The 16,288-nt window shown below is 41.5% G+C and overlaps 4 protein-coding genes across 7 annotated transcripts; 3 read left to right on the top strand and 1 right to left on the bottom strand.

The window, feature by feature from the left end:
- Nucleotides 1-1,510: 1,510 nt before the first annotated feature.
- Nucleotides 1,511-2,828, bottom strand: LOC130207443 (dual specificity protein phosphatase 13-like). Its single transcript, XM_056436058.1, has 3 exons — nt 2,705-2,828; nt 2,309-2,526; nt 1,511-2,227 (listed from the first exon to the last, which is right to left on the bottom strand). Exons 1-3 carry the CDS (start codon nt 2,821-2,823, stop codon nt 2,016-2,018), a joined length of 549 nt encoding a protein of 182 aa, XP_056292033.1. The 5' UTR covers nt 2,824-2,828; the 3' UTR covers nt 1,511-2,015.
- Nucleotides 2,829-4,040: 1,212 nt separating this feature from the next.
- LOC130207442 (sphingomyelin synthase-related protein 1-like) lies at nt 4,041-9,386 on the top strand. Of its 4 annotated transcripts, XM_056436057.1 has the most exons (7): nt 4,440-4,630; nt 5,642-5,710; nt 6,058-6,675; nt 6,766-6,861; nt 7,017-7,134; nt 7,285-7,435; nt 8,021-9,386. In XM_056436057.1, the coding sequence occupies exons 3-7, from the start codon at nt 6,062-6,064 to the stop codon at nt 8,323-8,325; spliced, it is 1,284 nt and encodes a 427-aa protein (XP_056292032.1). In that variant the 5' UTR covers nt 4,440-4,630; nt 5,642-5,710; nt 6,058-6,061; the 3' UTR covers nt 8,326-9,386. The 4 variants fall into 4 exon arrangements, with proteins under 4 accessions (XP_056292031.1, XP_056292032.1, XP_056292030.1 ...); XM_056436056.1 differs by lacking the exons at nt 4,440-4,630; nt 5,642-5,710 and adding an exon at nt 4,041-4,116; XM_056436055.1 differs by lacking the exon at nt 5,642-5,710 and having other exon boundaries at nt 4,441-4,630.
- Nucleotides 9,387-9,561: 175 nt separating this feature from the next.
- Nucleotides 9,562-11,522, top strand: si:ch73-288o11.4 (beta-microseminoprotein). Its single transcript, XM_056436059.1, has 4 exons — nt 9,562-9,625; nt 10,381-10,486; nt 10,661-10,763; nt 11,228-11,522. The coding sequence occupies exons 1-4, from the start codon at nt 9,623-9,625 to the stop codon at nt 11,346-11,348; spliced, it is 333 nt and encodes a 110-aa protein (XP_056292034.1). The 5' UTR covers nt 9,562-9,622; the 3' UTR covers nt 11,349-11,522.
- A 2,929-nt stretch (nt 11,523-14,451) lies between these two features.
- Nucleotides 14,452-15,798, top strand: LOC130207329 (neuropeptide Y receptor type 4-2-like). The gene has a single exon (XM_056435871.1). The coding sequence runs from the start codon at nt 14,452-14,454 to the stop codon at nt 15,796-15,798; it is 1,347 nt and encodes a 448-aa protein (XP_056291846.1).
- Nucleotides 15,799-16,288: the final 490 nt, after the last annotated feature.

Raw genomic sequence — 16,288 nt, 5'->3', positions numbered from 1 at the left:
CTGAGGCTCAGCTCCAACTGCCTCTGCTGCTCCAGAAACCTGAGTTGGGTCCAATGTCTCACCAGGAAGGTCAGCACCTGTGAACCAATACCCATCCTGGGACAGGGGCATTTCTTTTTACCTTCATCCCCAGATATGCAGCAAAATATGCACTTTATTAGGTAATCTTTTGTGATTCCTTTTTTACAAAAGAAAAATGACATATAGGAATTATATAATTACTTGCTGGTGTATTGGATTGCATTAGACTGTACAGGTGTACCTAAATCCAGTCACACACACTGAGATGATGTAAGTGTGAGTGACTTGCCTCCCATGGCCAGTGCAGCTCTGATGTATCGTCAGTTGGGTAAAAGAAAGGACTAAGGATGACCTCCATTGCATCATCAGGCTACACCCCATAATAATCCACTGTCATGTCTCGGTAGAAACTTGTTCAGGTGTTGACATAGAAATGGGGGAGTGGTGGTCTGTGAGCAGCATTTACAATGTGAGTTATGTCCAGAGCGCCCTTTTCTCGAGCCGCCGCCCTGAAACACAATCACACATTCACTTCTTTATAATTGAAGGATGTTACGTGTCCTATGTGGGCGTGTTATTGTGTGTGAACCTACTCTTTGCCTGTGTAAAGGTGAAGTCATACTTGATTGACTTGTCTTGTAGGTTGTCTGTCTGCCCCCAGGACAGACGCAGGTTCATACGCTGGATTCCTAGGAGACCTGCTGGCATGGCCACATACACCAAAAGCACAGACTAGCTGTTCACTTCTCACAATGACCTCCTAACAACCTTGATGCATGCAATCCTCTTCAGTGGTAAAGCAAGAGGGAACAGACTGAGCAAACACACTTTAAATAACGAACCTATTTACACTCTGAATCGTCCAGTTTACCTCCCTTCAGTGCAAACTCCTCTCCTCCTGTGCTCACTAATATTTATCTATAAACATGAATATCTTCTTATGACTGTTTCCTTTTTTAACTCTGTAGTCGTACACTCATCAGTGGCAAAACATCCGGCCGAATGCAGCAGTTCATGCACTTTAAAACATGTTTAATCCATTATGAGAAACATTGTATCGTCTCATTCTTTTGGTGTGTTACCCTGTGAACTTTAACATTAGCTCACTGCTAAGTTTCCATGAGCAAAGATTGTTATGTAACACAACTCCACATTTAAATCCATTGAGACAGCTGTTTCCTTTTATTTTTGCAATACTTTAATTTTAATAACAAATGCTAGTTTTTAACAGAATAGTAAGGCAATAGTTAATACAATCTTGGCTTGATTTAAATAATAAGTGTGTTTTTGATCAGAAAGAAATTGGCTGAAAAAATAAATCCTTATTATTATTATTATTGACCTTATTTAGCAAACTGTTGACTTTTTTGTCAAAATGTTGCAATGTACAAAGTTCAAAACCTATTTTAAAATAATATTTACCACTCTATATTGCTCTCATTCTATAAATATCATAACATGTTTGTATGAATATTCAAAACGACACGAGTCAAAGTAAAGTAAAGGTGTATTTACAAAGCGTGTGAGCGTGCCAGACATGAGGTCAAATTTGAATACATTTTGAATACATTTGAATTACATCTATTGCACCTGTCCATCCTGGAGAGGGATCCTCCTCTGTTGCTCTCCTGAAGGTTTCTTCCCCTTTTTTCCCCCTGAAGGGTTATTTGGGAGTTTTTCCTGGTCCGATGTGAGGTTTTGGGGCAGGGATGTCTATGTGTACAGATTGTAAAGCACTCCGAGACAAATTTGTAATTTGTGAAATTGGGCTATACAAATAAACTGAATTGAATTGAATTGAATACAGAAACAAACCTCTGAGAAATATGACACTTCAATATATACAATATTTCACAACACCATTGCTGCTGTACTCAGAAGTTTAACTCGAGACATGGAAAGAGAGAGAGAGGCTTCACATTGGGACTCTCTCTTTTTCCATGTCTCAACAATTTAAGAAGTTGAGAGGGGTTGAAAAAAAGGAGGGAGCGATATCAGAGAAGAGGACAGAACCGCCGTTTGAATGTCAGCTGTTCATCCAGCTTCAGGAGGAGTGACAGGAAATTCCGGTTGGGATAAACGGCTCGCTTTTGGACAACATGCCTCAGAGCATCACAGAGAGGCAGACGCCGCCGCAACATGAAGTAAGCCAGGACCAAAGTGGCCGATCGGCTTATTCCCATGATGCAATGCACCAACACTTTACCTGGGGATCCGGATGGAGAATGAGAGTGTAAATAGAACAGCACAATTATCCACATGTAGGTGTCACACTCATACACCGTACCATCTTTGCTCTTCAGGGCTTTATGTATGAAGTCAGCAGCACTTTTTAAGTAGCCACTAAGATCAAAGTGCTCTGAATCCTCTGCTGGGATGCCAAAGTAAACGCAGGTGTTCCCGTAAAAACTCTGGTCACCGATGCTGCCCTGCTTGGAGTGTGCAGCATTCAGGACATGGGTGATGCCAAGTTGATGCAATTTCTTTCTATTCTGTGCAACGGCCCTGGAACACACAAAACAAAGAAGAACCATAGGTAATAAAGAGGAAACGTGTCAAGGAATGATGTTAAGAAGCAGTTACACAGGTTCAGTACTTTAACAAGCTCATACAAATGGCCAATTTCTCTCTTGAAGAACTCCTGGCAATTTCTTCGACAGCCGCTATAACACAGGACACTCACACATTTCCTATGTAGAGGTCGGGCCAGACTTCATCCACTGGCGTGAGCTCAAGTGTGCACGCATCCAAGATGAGCTCTAGTTCTTTAATGAGCACCAGGTCTTGGTTGCTCTCTGACATTCTCCCCGGACACAGACTGTTTGTGTGCACCGTCCATTCCCCACCAGAGTCTGCAGCTCAGTGAGGGACGAGAGCAGGTGGCTGTTTGAATGTTACTGGCCTCTAAAATTAGCTCCATGTTCATTGAGTTCTCTCTGACTGAGTTAGTGAACATTGCTGTTGCACTGAAAGGAAAAGACAGAGACTTTCTCTGTCGCCACTGAGGTCACATTAGGAAAAGACAAGGGAGGGGAGGGGTGGACACAAATGAACTGTTTAGTGTGCACATGGTACAAATGGAGACAGTCGTGCATGGTGTGAATGAGGGCATTGGGTTAGGGCACTGACTTCTGCACATGAAGGGAGGACAATTATATAGATTTATTACAGGGTCGCTCTTCGCTTTGTATTATTTAGCCTTATTCGGCCCTTTCTCCTGCATTCTTCGGTTCAGGGCTATAAATTGTCGCAGGAAACCTCTGTTTGGTCAAATCCAGCATTTCTGGTGCACACAGCGTGGAGAGGACAGAAGACTGAGCTGATGATAATCGGGTAGGCCAGGACAAACGCAGCCAAGCGACTCACATCCACAACACAGTGCGCAAACACCTTCCCTGGACATCATAAATGAGATAAACAAAGGCAGTGAAAATGCAGGTAACCCCACAGTAAATGAAAAACATGTGTGGCAGCTTACGGTAAGGCCTGGTGGATGAACTCAGCAGCAGGTAGCAAAAAAGGTTAAAGGTAAAATGCTCCTCTTCTGGGTTTGTGTCGCTGACATGTCTCTGCTCAGAGTCCCGTCCATCACATCTCCTCTCAGAGCGCAGTTGTGTATGTCGGTCATTTCCATATTTACAGGATGTAAACCACTGTTCGTCCCTTACTGCTGTGTGTTGTCTTTGTTTTGGTTGCTGCCTCCTCTGACTGTCATACACAGGCGGTGCAGTTTGGCACAGACTCAGTCAAACTCTCACGAATAGAAGTGGTTATAATTACACTACTGGTTTGAAACCCCCTTGCTTGTATTTGTGTTATCAAATTCAAACCAATTAGTCCATGAAATCCACCTTTTTCTTCATTCAGAGAAACATAACTTGAAACAGATCCGAGTTGTACCGACACATGGCCAGCAGGTGTCAGTGTGCTTTCAGCAGCCCTGCATGAGCTCACCAGCTCTTCTTTACTGGTGTTGTTTATTATGGTCTCTTCCTGTTTAGTGTTGCTTAGTTGTCAGAAGCATGTTGGCCATGAACCACCCCAGAGAGACAGCTCATCTCCACCCTCTGCCAGCACAGTGACAGTGGACGTATGGTAAGAGAAACAACTATTATCTTTTGTTAAAGTTACTTTGAAACTACTACATGTACTTCCTGTGACTTGTTTCTTCTCATGTGTACATTGTCTTGTTGTGTAAGCTCGGACAGCTGTCTAAACTGTTCCACAACAACATAGAAATGTGATAGAATCGCTCAGTTACTCTCATGCTGACATGTAGCAGTTTGGTGTTTCTTTGTGGTGCTTTGGTGAACAGACTATGAGCCCTTTGTCGAGTTCTCTCTCTCTCTCTCTCTCTCTCTCTCTCTCTCTCTCTCTCTCTCTCTCTCTCTCTCTCTCTCTCTCACACACACTGAAGGGCTTTCTCTTAGAGCTGCGTGTCACTGTTCCCTGGGTCTCACTGTAAGCCAGCTAAACAAGCTGACATGGCACTTATGAAACCCCAAGTAAAGCCTCAGGCGGTGAAGCTGCAGAATGTTGCCAGTGAAATCTAGAGGCCAGTTAATAATAAGTTATATCTCTTTGAGAGAACACAGACACAGCGAGCCAGGTGAGTTGCTTTAAGTTTCAGACATAAATATTTAATATTGATTCGCAGATTAGCTGAATCTGACTGCCCTGTATGGACTGTATCATCTGCATTATTGAGGGTATACAACTCATTTAAATTGGTGTGAAGATCTTTGGGAGATTGTTGACAATTTCATATCATGTACGTTGGAAAGTGTGTTGCAATCAGTATTGTGATGTCATATTATGTGTGACATAAAATTTAAAAAAATTAGTAATGTGTTAGGAACAAAACGTATTCATCTCGAATACATACAAGTTACAAGAGAAAAGTGTTTCACCTCTCTCATATTGTAACCTTTAAAATTCGAACAAAATGTTAGATATTTCAGTTAATGTTTTTGGTCTTGTATCACAAAACTGTTTCATTGATTTAAGCTTTTGAAATATGAGGATTATGGCTGCAACTAACAATTTTGTTATTCTTTATCGATAAATCCGTTCACTTTCTTTCACTCATAAACCCACAAAAAAACAAAAACAGCAAATTCTGACATCTGAAGCCATCAAATATTTGACTTTTTTGCTTGAATAAATGGTTTAATTGATGATCTTTTTAGTTTGTTTCAGCTCTAGTAAAGATTATCTGTCTCGTTTTAATTTATAGTAAACTGAATATTTTGGAGTTTTGCACTGTTGGTTGGACAAAAACGTGCAACTTTGGGATGTGAATTTATCACAAGACCAATCGTTTCATCGAGGAAATAATCATAAGTTGCAGCCATAAAATTTGACTAGTTTCCAGACCCAGTAAATCATCACAGAGGAGACTAGTCTATAATTCTGTCCACACAATTACTGCAACTGTTTCAATAACAGCTGTGAAAATACCATTATGATATCTCATCATAGTAGTATTCTTTGATAAGTACAACAACTCCCTACAAAGTCGTCTCATGTATTAGTGATGAATGAAAGCTGCCTAATTGAATGATTTTAAGTCTGTATCTGCTGTCCAGTCAGCATGTAGATTATGACTCATGTTCAACAGTTCCAGTCGTGTTGGTGGAGCCGTGCAGACCTTTGGAGCAGTTGGGAGGACAGGGCGAGCAAAACCGGGGTGCGCTTATCAGAGGGTCAAAGGGCAAAAACAAGGAAAAGGAGTGGTTTGATCAGTACCTCTAGTCTGGCTGTGGGAGAGGAACTTTGTTTGTTTTATGGATGGTTTGTGACTTTATTAGTATTTTTATAAAACAAGACATTTAAAGATGTCACCTTAGTTTATAGAAAATTCTAATTGATTTGAAACAACAAGTTGATTAGACAGCAGGACTGTCAGTGACCAATACGTTGATGAAATCAAAGAGGTGAAAACACAGTGGTGAAATAAGTGGTGCTCATTTATCAGATTGATGGATCTTTGTGTCGCCCTACATGACTTAACACTGTATATGTCTCTATCTGCAGTGGCATGGCAACATCAGAGGACAGTGTGAGTTCCTGGAGCTGTAAGCAGGTGGCCCAGTGGCTGCAGGAAGAAGGTTTCGGGGAGTATGTGAAGTTATTGTGTGACCAGCACCGGTTAGACGGCCCCAGTCTGCTGGCTCTGACTGAGGCCGACCTGCGCGGGCCTCCATTGGGCATCTCTGTGCTTGGAGACATCAAGAGGCTCATCATAGCCCTCTGTCGGCTCCAGAGACAGAACCAAACCCAGCTGGAGGACCTGGATCTCTGGACTAAAGACTGTCCCCCTGCTGGACTCTCACTGGGGGCCACAGGGGGCGAGTGGAAGTGTGACGGAGCTGACCGGAGGTATAATGGAGGTGATCGCTTAAGTAACGAGACTGAGCTGAGGTTGAGGAACTGTGACCGATCTGGATACAGTTCTCTGAATCATGCACACACCAACGAGAGGTATAGGCAGCACCTGGCTGGTCGATTGGACCCAGAGGTTTGGAAGACAATTATGAGCTCCATTTATGTCTTTTTCGTGTTTGGATTCACTTCTTTTGTCATGGTCATCGTACATGAGCGTGTCCCGGACATGAGGACGTACCCACCACTGCCCGACATATTTCTGGACAGGTACCCAATGCATGTTGAACAGACTCCATAGTTCATTTGCACTCGTATCTAATCTGCACACTGATACACATGTTGTTGTACTCTTGACAGTGTTCCTAGAATTCCTTGGGCTTTTGCAATGGCCGAAGCCTGTGGCCTCATCCTGTGTTACATGTGTCTGCTGGTCCTGCTCCTCCACAAACACAGGTAGTCCCCCGTTGCAGCTTTCCCCCATTGCTGATGCACTCTGCTTTAATACTATGTGCACCCCATCACCACTAAATGCATGGATCATCTAACCGCATGCAAGTTAAAAAAGTGCTGTGCAAGGAATGCTTTGTGAAAGCGTGTCTCTGTTTCAGGTCCATTATCTTCAGACGGTTGTGTTCTTTGTTGGGAACAGTGTTTTTGCTCCGTTGCTGCACCATGTTTGTCACCTCGCTCTCTGTTCCTGGGCAGCACCTGACGTGTGCCAGCAAGGTGGGAAGCACTCGTGAGATGATTGGCTAGAATTCCCAGTAACTCTTGTCACAATTTATTCTTGACTCGCATTCCCACTGTCATAGCTGATGAGCAGCTGCGAGTGGGAGTCACAGCATGACCGATAACGGCAATTATTTTGTTCCTAAGTCGTACGGTGATTCCTGGGGAAAGATCCAGAGGGCGCTACTGATCTGGAGTGGATGTGGGATGACGCTGACGGGCGTCAAAACGTGCGGAGACTACATGTTCAGTGGGCACACTGTTGTCATCACGTTGCTCAACTTTTTTGTGACTGAATGTGAGTGTCAACACTTTTTTCTTTGCCTTTTTTTTTTCAATGTTTGACTTTACAGTTTGTACAACATACGACCTCCTCTGTCTTTTTCTTATTGTCAACTAATCCCATGAAGATCAAAACGAATAACGTTTTAGTTCTTCTCTCACTACTGTATTTTATAGTAAGCATTTCTCCAACAGGATTGGGGACTATTTTCGGAATAAAGGTGCTTTTACAGTCGTACAATGATCGACACAAAATAGAAAGTACCCATGTTCATTACAGTGCAGGAACATGTCAACATGTCACCGAGTGCAACAATGTGGCTCGCTGATGTGGTTTTAATAGGTTTTGGTTGACATAAGCTGTGTGAGACTTTGAATACCCCGGGTACTAAAGTGTTGGGCACTACTTTCAGCCAGGGATTACTACACATTTTCTGTGCTAGTCAGTATTTACAGCAGCAGGTTGGTGTAGATGAGATTGTTTCAACATAACTTACAGTGCTTGTGTTCAGCCTCCGTGTTTATGCTACTTTAGGCGTAGGCTGATTTGGGGATTTGTTGACAATGAGAATAATTCTTTAATGATTCCTTTTAATTGCAGACACTCCTCGAACCTGGAATCTAATTCACACCATCTCCTGGGTGTTAAACCTATTTGGGATTTTCTTCATCCTGGCGGCCCACGAGCACTACTCCATCGACGTGTTCATTGCGTTCTACATCACCACTCGCCTCTTCCTCTACTACCACACATTAGCCAACACCCGTGCCTACCAGCAGAGCCGGAGGGCGCGCATTTGGTTCCCCATGTTCTCCTTCTTTGAGTGCAATGTGAATGGACCTGTCCCCAACCAGTATCACTGGCCCTTCAAGAAACCTGCCTTCATGAAAACTCTCATTGGATAGCGTAAGCTGCAATGTGCATGACTCTAATACTAACGCTGAAAAAGAAACTTTACTTGAGATGCTGCTTCTTATGGCTGGTTATACGTTTTATTTTGTGGGAGCTTCCCCTCAGTTCTGTAAATGAATGATTTTTTAAATTCCGAAAGTTGGATGAGAAGATCGAAACCATTCTCATCTGGTCTCAATCTTCTCATCTATGAGTTAGATGAGAAAGTGTATTTCCAAAAATGTTGAACTATTCCTTTTTATTAAATTGCACAGTAATCAACACAAGATATGGGGATTCTTATCGATTTGTTTGGCTTTGATTAATCACTTTCAATGTTCATGTTCCACTTTGGGGTTGTTTAAGTTCCACTGGTTTGAGTTGTTAGTCTCCCTTAACATCTGCAGGAGAAAACTAGTTTTTCTGCAAAGAGATTGAACACTTGTGAGATTCACTATGAACAAAAGAGGCAGTTGTTTCTTTTGATGTGCAACAGGAAAAACACTTCTGCTGCTAAAAGAGCTCTTATTTATCCACTTTCATTTACACTGTAGAGAGTGAATTCTACAACTTAGTTTTTTTAAATAATGTCACCACTGGGATAGTGTCGCTTCCAACATTTACAGTTAAACTCAACCAAATATCAAAACATTTATTGTAATGTTTAATATTGTCAATCAACCCTTAGTATAATTGTGTTTTTATCCTAATTTGTTGCTGTTATGTTTTTTTCTTGTTTTTTTACGTATTGTTAATTATGATATGAGTAAAGAAATGAAGAGAGATTTTGTTGAAGCTTTATTTTTCAGAGTTTTCCTCTGTTGCACAGTACAAAGTATATTGTTTACTACGGTGTGGTTAATCCAAACTAAAGCTTTTTAATAATTGTTTACAATTCATGGCTTTATTTGTAATACAAGTAATCTATCTCTGCCTTTTGGCTCAGCAATAAATGTTTACAGATAAGTTTACAGAACTTTTTATATTTTAGGCTGTTTCCTTGGTTGCTTTAAAAATATATATATATTTTTGCAGTTGTTGAATAAAATCAATTGTGAATATTATTAGAAAAATCCACATTGCTTGTGAGTTTGTAAAACAATGGGGGGAAATGATTCAGTGAGTTGTGCCCTTAATGTCAATATTACCTTCATGTTTTCCTCACCCGCCTTAAAACAAATATCTGATAACAGTCCATTGCTATTCAAATGTCATCAATAAAGATATGCAGGGGTGCACACCTAACTATAAAGGTTTCATTAGAGAGTTCTCACTCAGATCATCTTCCTGTTGACCGGATCACATCTGAGGATGGTATGTAATTTACACCTACAATTTACACCTACAATTAACATGAAGAGCTTGGGAATCTTTTATTTCAAGTATTTTATTGTAGTTGAACTGCTAAATAGATATATATATATTTTTTTGTTTTTGTTTAGAGCCGAAGTCTTGGTGGTGGTAAAAGATAAATTAAAAGTCAGACATGGTATATTATCAAATAATATCGACGGGGATTCCTCTTCACATACTTTTTATTACACCTGTGTGAATACTGCAGATAATGTACAAATAATACGGGACAAATAATTGTAATTTAAATTGTTTAAATTAATTTTAATATTATTTTTCTTGAATTTGTTTACAATAGTATCTTGTGCAGACTAAAGTAAATACATGCAGTATGTTGCAGCCATAATATATTTTGCATTGAAATGTGTACAAAAAGGAGCACTTCTGTATAATTCTGGATCATTTGTAATGGTGGAAAATCACTTAAATATACATGCAAATAGCTATTATCCTAAAACCTACTTAACTACTAATTTGATTTGGGGGTTCATATAAAAGCTATTTCACATTAAATAATTGGCTGTACAATTTAGTTTTTCAATGTTTAGAAGACTTTAACCCTCCTGTTACCTTAGGGTCAATTTGACCCCATTCAATGTTGAATGGGTTCAAATTGACCCTAAGGCAACAGGAGGGGAAAATACGTGTATAATTGCATGGCACAGCCTATAAAACAGGAATCATGTTTACAGATGTATTTAATTTCACTCTTTCAGGCTTCTCTCCATGTTTTGGTTTGTCTGCTGGGACTGGTTGTCCTCTGTCACTCTGACTGCTTCTTCCAGGAGTTGGTGCTGGAAGATCTGAATAACCCTCCCAAAGGTGAGTCGGCATGATGTTGACTCAACACACAACAGTTGACTCAACACTCATCACATAAAACACACCCAAGAACACATTGATTAACACACAATGAATCACTACCATCATTTTATTAGAGCTTGATAAGTGGCTCAACAACTCCTCTTAACTGTGGTTTTGTTTCTTTACATGTAGGGTGTGTGGACAAGGCCGGACAACAGCATGACTTTGGCTCTGAATGGGACAGAGACTGCATGGCCTGCTCTTGTACGAGCCAGGGCTTGAGCTGCTGTAGCAAGTACGATTTTCATGCTTTCATTCAAACCATAACCTCTGATATTTCCAAGCAATAATCTATAAAGGACTGTTGGTAAATAATTGTGGAAGGGAGGGTAAGCTAAACCGGATGTCTATCACATGTCCATTGTTCTTAAACCAACACTTTTAACAAATGGTAACAAATTAAAGTTGTTTTTATATTCTGTGTTTCACCACACTGACATAATGATCCTATTAGCTACTAGCTGAATGCAGAGGACGGCAATCAGTTGTTAGTTGACCTCTGCAAGTGCACCTTCTTGGAAAGGAAGTTTGACATAAAACACATGTGATTTGAGTGAAAAAGAAAACACATTCCCCTGATCTCACACAGAAGAAAGTCTCCCATGATACGTTGTGTACAGTCACTAATTTGAGCAAAACCACTTCAGAAGACAGTTTTATTTTCATCTTGGGGTAATATTAGTTCCTTTTTGTCTCAAGGATCCTTGATGGAAACGCAGTCGATGTCCCTGATGAATGTGAGCTGGTTGTAAATAAGGAGACCTGCTCTGCCAAGTTGTTGTTGAAGTCAGACAAGACAAAAGAGTGTAACCCTGTGTGAACGCACAACAAACTTAATTCTAAATGTTCCGGAAAGCGGTCTTTTTTATTTGATTAGATATTTTAGGGTGTGTGCATGAAGCATGGATCACCGTTAAACACAGACTAATCAATCTTTGTCTGAATCCATAATGTTTTGAAGGTTTTTGACAATAAAGATAAAACCTAAAAACTTGCCTGGCTCTGTTTCTTCTTGCCTGCTTCATGTCTCTGTAACAGCACACACAGCAGGTGCCATTGTTGGCATGTAATTGAATAAAACCACCACTGTGTGACAGCACAGCCCAATGCTCAGAGGATCTCTGACACCCAGAGGTCTTTAACAGCCCGCCGCTGGTCTCTGACAGAAACGCTGTTGTGGTTGTGATGTTCAGCTTCTTCTGCAACTCTCATCTCTCTGGATTTACATCCTTGGCATCACAGACGCTCTGCAGCCAACCCACCACGTGAGTGCTCTATTTTTGATAGATAGTAATGATCTACAACGCACAAGAATGATCCTTGTCAATGTCTTTTCTTCAGTTCATCAGTTATAAAATCAATGCCACAATCTGTTGTTTCTCCACTGTCTGCTGTCCACAGCGTGTAGCTTTTTGTCCATAGATATGCGTGTATACTGTATTCCTGGAAACGTTTTTGGATAATGCATTGAAACAATATAGTGAGAATTTTTTTTCTCTAAGAATATGCATCCATATTCAGCAGGTATACTGAAAAACCAAAATAAACATATATATAATATATGTACATGCACTCATGTTTAATATACTGTTCGGAAAGCCAATCTACTGACAGCATTCATAGTATTAATGTTTTGGAAGGTATCACCCACAGTCTCTGACACTCCCTTCACTAATGAGGCTTGGCTCATCATTTCAGGTGGAGAACGCAACAGCATCTTTTATCCTGCTCCTCCACATGCGGGAGGTGTGAGACAACTGATAAGAATAGTCTCACTGTGTTGGATGTGACTGCACAATTAATTTACAAGCAGGGATTCCTGTAAGTTATATTCACTGGTGGTCTGATGGAAAGCTGTAATAAAAAAATAGAAGGGAAATACTTTTTAAGAAATCACACAGTAAGCATCTTTTAAGACACATTTAAGGAACATTTGTCACGTGTGATATTGGGCGAGATAAAATAAACTGAATTGAGTGTAGTTGAATCTTATGAATAGATTTGGCACAGTGACTACACAGAGGATAATTTAGAGCTTGGGCTTTCTTTTTGATTTCCTGTCAAGCACATATGTGCAAGCTGTCTCCTGATTTCCATTTCCCCACGTAATTGTTCATAGTACAATTGTCTAATTCGTTCCAATCAAATCCTCTTGTCACGCCCTCCAGGATTGCTCATTCTGTACCTACAGTGCTTGAAATTAGGTCACGAAATTTCCAGACCAAAGAAAAAAGACTTGTATAAAATGCAATGCTGAATTCATAAATGACCATCTTATATGTCATGATATTGCTACAAAGAATATTTGAGAGAAGAAGGGAACTAGTCATGCAGTGTGACAAAATGATTTTTCGATAAACTACCACGGCAACAACATAATTGATAAGAATGTAGGTTGGTAAATAAAAATGCTTTGGTGCACAGCACGACTGCTCTGGGAAAACTACGATAGATAGAATCAAAGTCAGTCTGGTTCAAGGGAAATGGAAGTCAGCCAGTCTCTTCACCATCAGAGACACCATCATTATTTTCTGTGAGATGGAGCACACTTCGCTGATGCAGAAAAGAAGAATATGATGCACAGAGCAGAGTGATGCCAGGTCACAGTGTTCCTTATCCTGCAGAGATTTTCCTTCGCAAAGGGGACAATTATAATATGACAGCGACTTGCTGGATGGGCATCCGCGTGTCACATTATTGCAACACGTTCAGGTTCATAATTGCCTACTAATGGGACAGTTCTCCCTTTCCTCCTGCCGGTGTTTGTGATTCCTTCGCCCTGTTCCAGCTGTTACATCTGGTTTCTGGTGACATTGCACTTGCCTTTCCGTCATGAATAAAGGCTGATCAATGCTGTACCACCCTGCCTGCAGCTCAGTCAACACACTGACAGAGTTGGTTAGTAATGATGCAGTGTGAAGTGACTGATAGCTAAGTGTGTGTGTGCCGTTAATGGAAAATGACAGGCTAATTTTCTTTGCGACGTTGGTTTTCACAGCACATGGCAGAGGTTTCAGGGGAGACAGCCGAAATCCATTTTTAGGATGATGACAATGTCATGCCCTTTCACTTCGTGACATACTACATAATGTATTGTCGACTTGAGAAATAGAAGTCTCTGCTCCAACGTATGCATAGTAATTTTATTGTCATTAAGCTATTATGTTCAGACTTGAAACCTGACTGGAGGATTCGTTTGTGGGAGGAGAACTGACTAATCTGAGATCTTAAGATCGGTAAACAAGAGAAAGAGAGTGATTGTTTGGACCAAGAACTGAAACTACTCTGTGTAACTGCAGTAAAAAAACTACTAAAACTATAGTGAAATAATGACCTTGTCTATATAACAATCACATTTGGCAAATTGCAAACTGTGGAAACAGTTTAAGTGCCCCATAATCTAAACCTCATTATGGTGTGTTGACCTGTTGATGGCCCATAAGATGGAGAAGTCATAACAATTCATACATAATAGAATTTCATGGCAATCCATTTAGAGAAGCGCTATATATAAAAATTGAATGTTAAACGGATGTTCAGACAAACCAACATTATCATCCAAACAGCCATGTTACGAGCAATGCTAAATATATAACATAAGGGCAAGCTTTAATGGCAATGCTTTCTTGAAACTAATCTTCCAATGATTTTGCCCTCACTTCTTTGCATCTTCCCTAAACTCCTCAGCAACAGGAGCCACTTCTGGCCTTTCCTTCACTCTCTGCTTCTCTCAGAACGACAGTATCACCTCCACATGAGCACACCCTTTGACTGAAAAGAGGGATCGTTTTAGAAGTAATTACTGTTTTCTTTCTCCTTGTGTCTCTCTGTGCTTTCTGCCTCCTTGTCTCAGATGCATGTTTTAAGAGGACTGGGATGGACAGTTTGATCCTGGGGGCAGGTGACACTGAAGTCCTGGTGAAATGTCCTTTAGTGGCAACGAGAGACAGTCTTCTTCGTCGACGACAGCTCCTACTCTGCCCTTCAACAGCTCCACCTCTCCACATTCCCCACCATGGGAGGTGGGAAAACCCACTCCTGAGCCTGTGCAGGAGTGGTTGGAGAATCAGACCCTGCTCCTGTCAGACCTCGCTGTTCTCGGGCATGATGAGCAGTGCCCTATGTCTTCTGTCCTCACAGCGTGCATAGTGATGTGGTACAGCATGACAATGGTGCTGGGGCTGGTGGGGAACATCGGCCTCATCTGCATCATCGCCCGTCGCAGAGAAAAAGTCAATGTCACCGGCATTTTCATCTGCAACCTGTCATTCTCTGATATCCTAGTGTGTGTCTTCTGCCTCCCGTTTACTGTCATTTACACGCTAATGGACCATTGGGTGTTTGGGTCGCTGCTATGCCGGCTGGTGCCGTTTATCCAGTGTGCGTCTGTGACTGTGTCTGTGCTGTCTCTGGTGTTCATTGCACTGGAAAGACATCAGCTCATCATTAACCCCTCTGGCTGGAAACCAAGCATTTCTCAGGCCTACCTGGTGGTGGTTCTCATCTGGATTCTGGCCTGCTTCACCTCCTCACCTTTCTTGGCCTTTCAGCTACTCACGAGTGAGCCCTACATCAATGTCATCCTGCCCCAGTCTCCCCTCCATCATCAACCCCACCCTCAGGCTTATCTAAATGCATCTCAACCTGTTTACTTCACATACAAAAACTCATCTGCACTTTCAAATTCATACCACACACTTTTTTCTTATGTCCCCACCTCTCCACATATGGAGGCCTGTCTGGAGCACTGGCCTTCTCAGCAACACAGGCTTGCTTACATCACATGGCTCCTTCTGTTCCAATACTGTGGTCCACTATTGTTGGTCCTGCTATGTTATGTTAGAGTTTTTGTGCGCCTTCGCCACCGCAAAGACATGCTGGACCGCGCCAGAACACCAGAGTGCCAGAGCATGACTCACAGCCGCCGTATCAACATCATGCTGGTCGCCCTCATTACAGCCTTTGCTCTATGCTGGCTGCCGCTCACCATCTTCAATGTGGTTTCAGACTGGAACCAGGATGCTCTGCCCATCTGCCACCACAACCTGCTGTTCTCCCTCTGCCACCTGCTGGCCATGTCCTCCACCTGCATTAACCCCATCATCTATGGCTTCTTAAACTCCAACTTTCGGCAGGAGGTGAGAGAGGTGCTCCTGCACTGCCGCTGCATTCAGCTAGAGGAAGAGTGTGAGCGCTTTCCCATGTCCACTGTGCACATGGAGATGTCCCGCACCTCTGTGCCTCTCAGCTGCAGGAGCAACTCTGTCTAACTTTAATATTACAACATGAAGGATCCTACTGTTTTAGGATATAGTCACATACACCATCAAGACTAACTTATTCTCTTTGTTCTACCTTTCATTGGCAGTAGCCTACAATAGCTTTGAAACTCATTGAAAGTGCAACATTTTGTTAGTGGTCTGAAGTGAAGTGTGTCGTACATTGTTGGTTCATCTTATTCTGCAGTAGAAGTAATGAGTGCGTTGATGTAAAATAGAACAGTTTCTAAAGAAAGTGTCATTTCAAACTAATCTTTGCTATATCCCTATTTGACACTTCCTACTACCTGTAAACAGTATATTATTCATAAAGTAAACTTATGTTGAAGAAAGTATACAAGATTTTATTTCTATTTTATAAGAGAAGAAACTGATTAAAAATGTCCCCCGTTGGATGTCAGTTAAACTGTGACTTTGGAGAGATACTGCCCCACCACGATCAATACACCAACATGAGGGATAACGGTGTCCATCCCTCCAG

Source organism: Pseudoliparis swirei, chromosome 17, assembly GCF_029220125.1.
Source record: "Pseudoliparis swirei isolate HS2019 ecotype Mariana Trench chromosome 17, NWPU_hadal_v1, whole genome shotgun sequence".
Lineage (NCBI taxonomy): Eukaryota > Metazoa > Chordata > Actinopteri > Perciformes > Liparidae > Pseudoliparis > Pseudoliparis swirei.
Note: the sequence above shows the minus strand (reverse complement) of the source record. Positions and strands in the feature narration are given on the sequence as shown.

Bases quoted from the DNA above. Each gene is read 5' to 3' on its own strand.
- LOC130207443 (XM_056436058.1), bottom strand. From the start codon at position 2,823: ATGTCAGAGAGCAACCAAGACCTGGTGCTCATTAAAGAACTAGAGCTC. The intron at 2,527-2,704 runs GTGAGTGTCCTG...TGTGTGTTCCAG, and splicing joins GACCTCTACATAGGAAATGT to GGCCGTTGCACAGAATAGAA. The intron at 2,228-2,308 runs GTACGGTGTATG...CCGGATCCCCAG, and splicing joins AGCCCTGAAGAGCAAAGATG to GTAAAGTGTTGGTGCATTGC.
- LOC130207442 (XM_056436054.1), top strand. From the start codon at position 5,631: ATGTTCAACAGTTCCAGTCGTGTTGGTGGAGCCGTGCAGACCTTTGGA. The intron at 6,862-7,016 runs GTAGTCCCCCGT...TCTCTGTTTCAG, and splicing joins CTGCTCCTCCACAAACACAG to GTCCATTATCTTCAGACGGT. The intron at 7,135-7,284 runs GTGGGAAGCACT...TTTGTTCCTAAG, and splicing joins ACCTGACGTGTGCCAGCAAG to TCGTACGGTGATTCCTGGGG.
- si:ch73-288o11.4 (XM_056436059.1), top strand. The intron at 10,487-10,660 runs GTGAGTCGGCAT...CTTTACATGTAG, and splicing joins TCTGAATAACCCTCCCAAAG to GGTGTGTGGACAAGGCCGGA. The intron at 10,764-11,227 runs GTACGATTTTCA...TTTTGTCTCAAG, and splicing joins GGCTTGAGCTGCTGTAGCAA to GATCCTTGATGGAAACGCAG.
- LOC130207329 (XM_056435871.1), top strand. From the start codon at position 14,452: ATGTCCTTTAGTGGCAACGAGAGACAGTCTTCTTCGTCGACGACAGCT.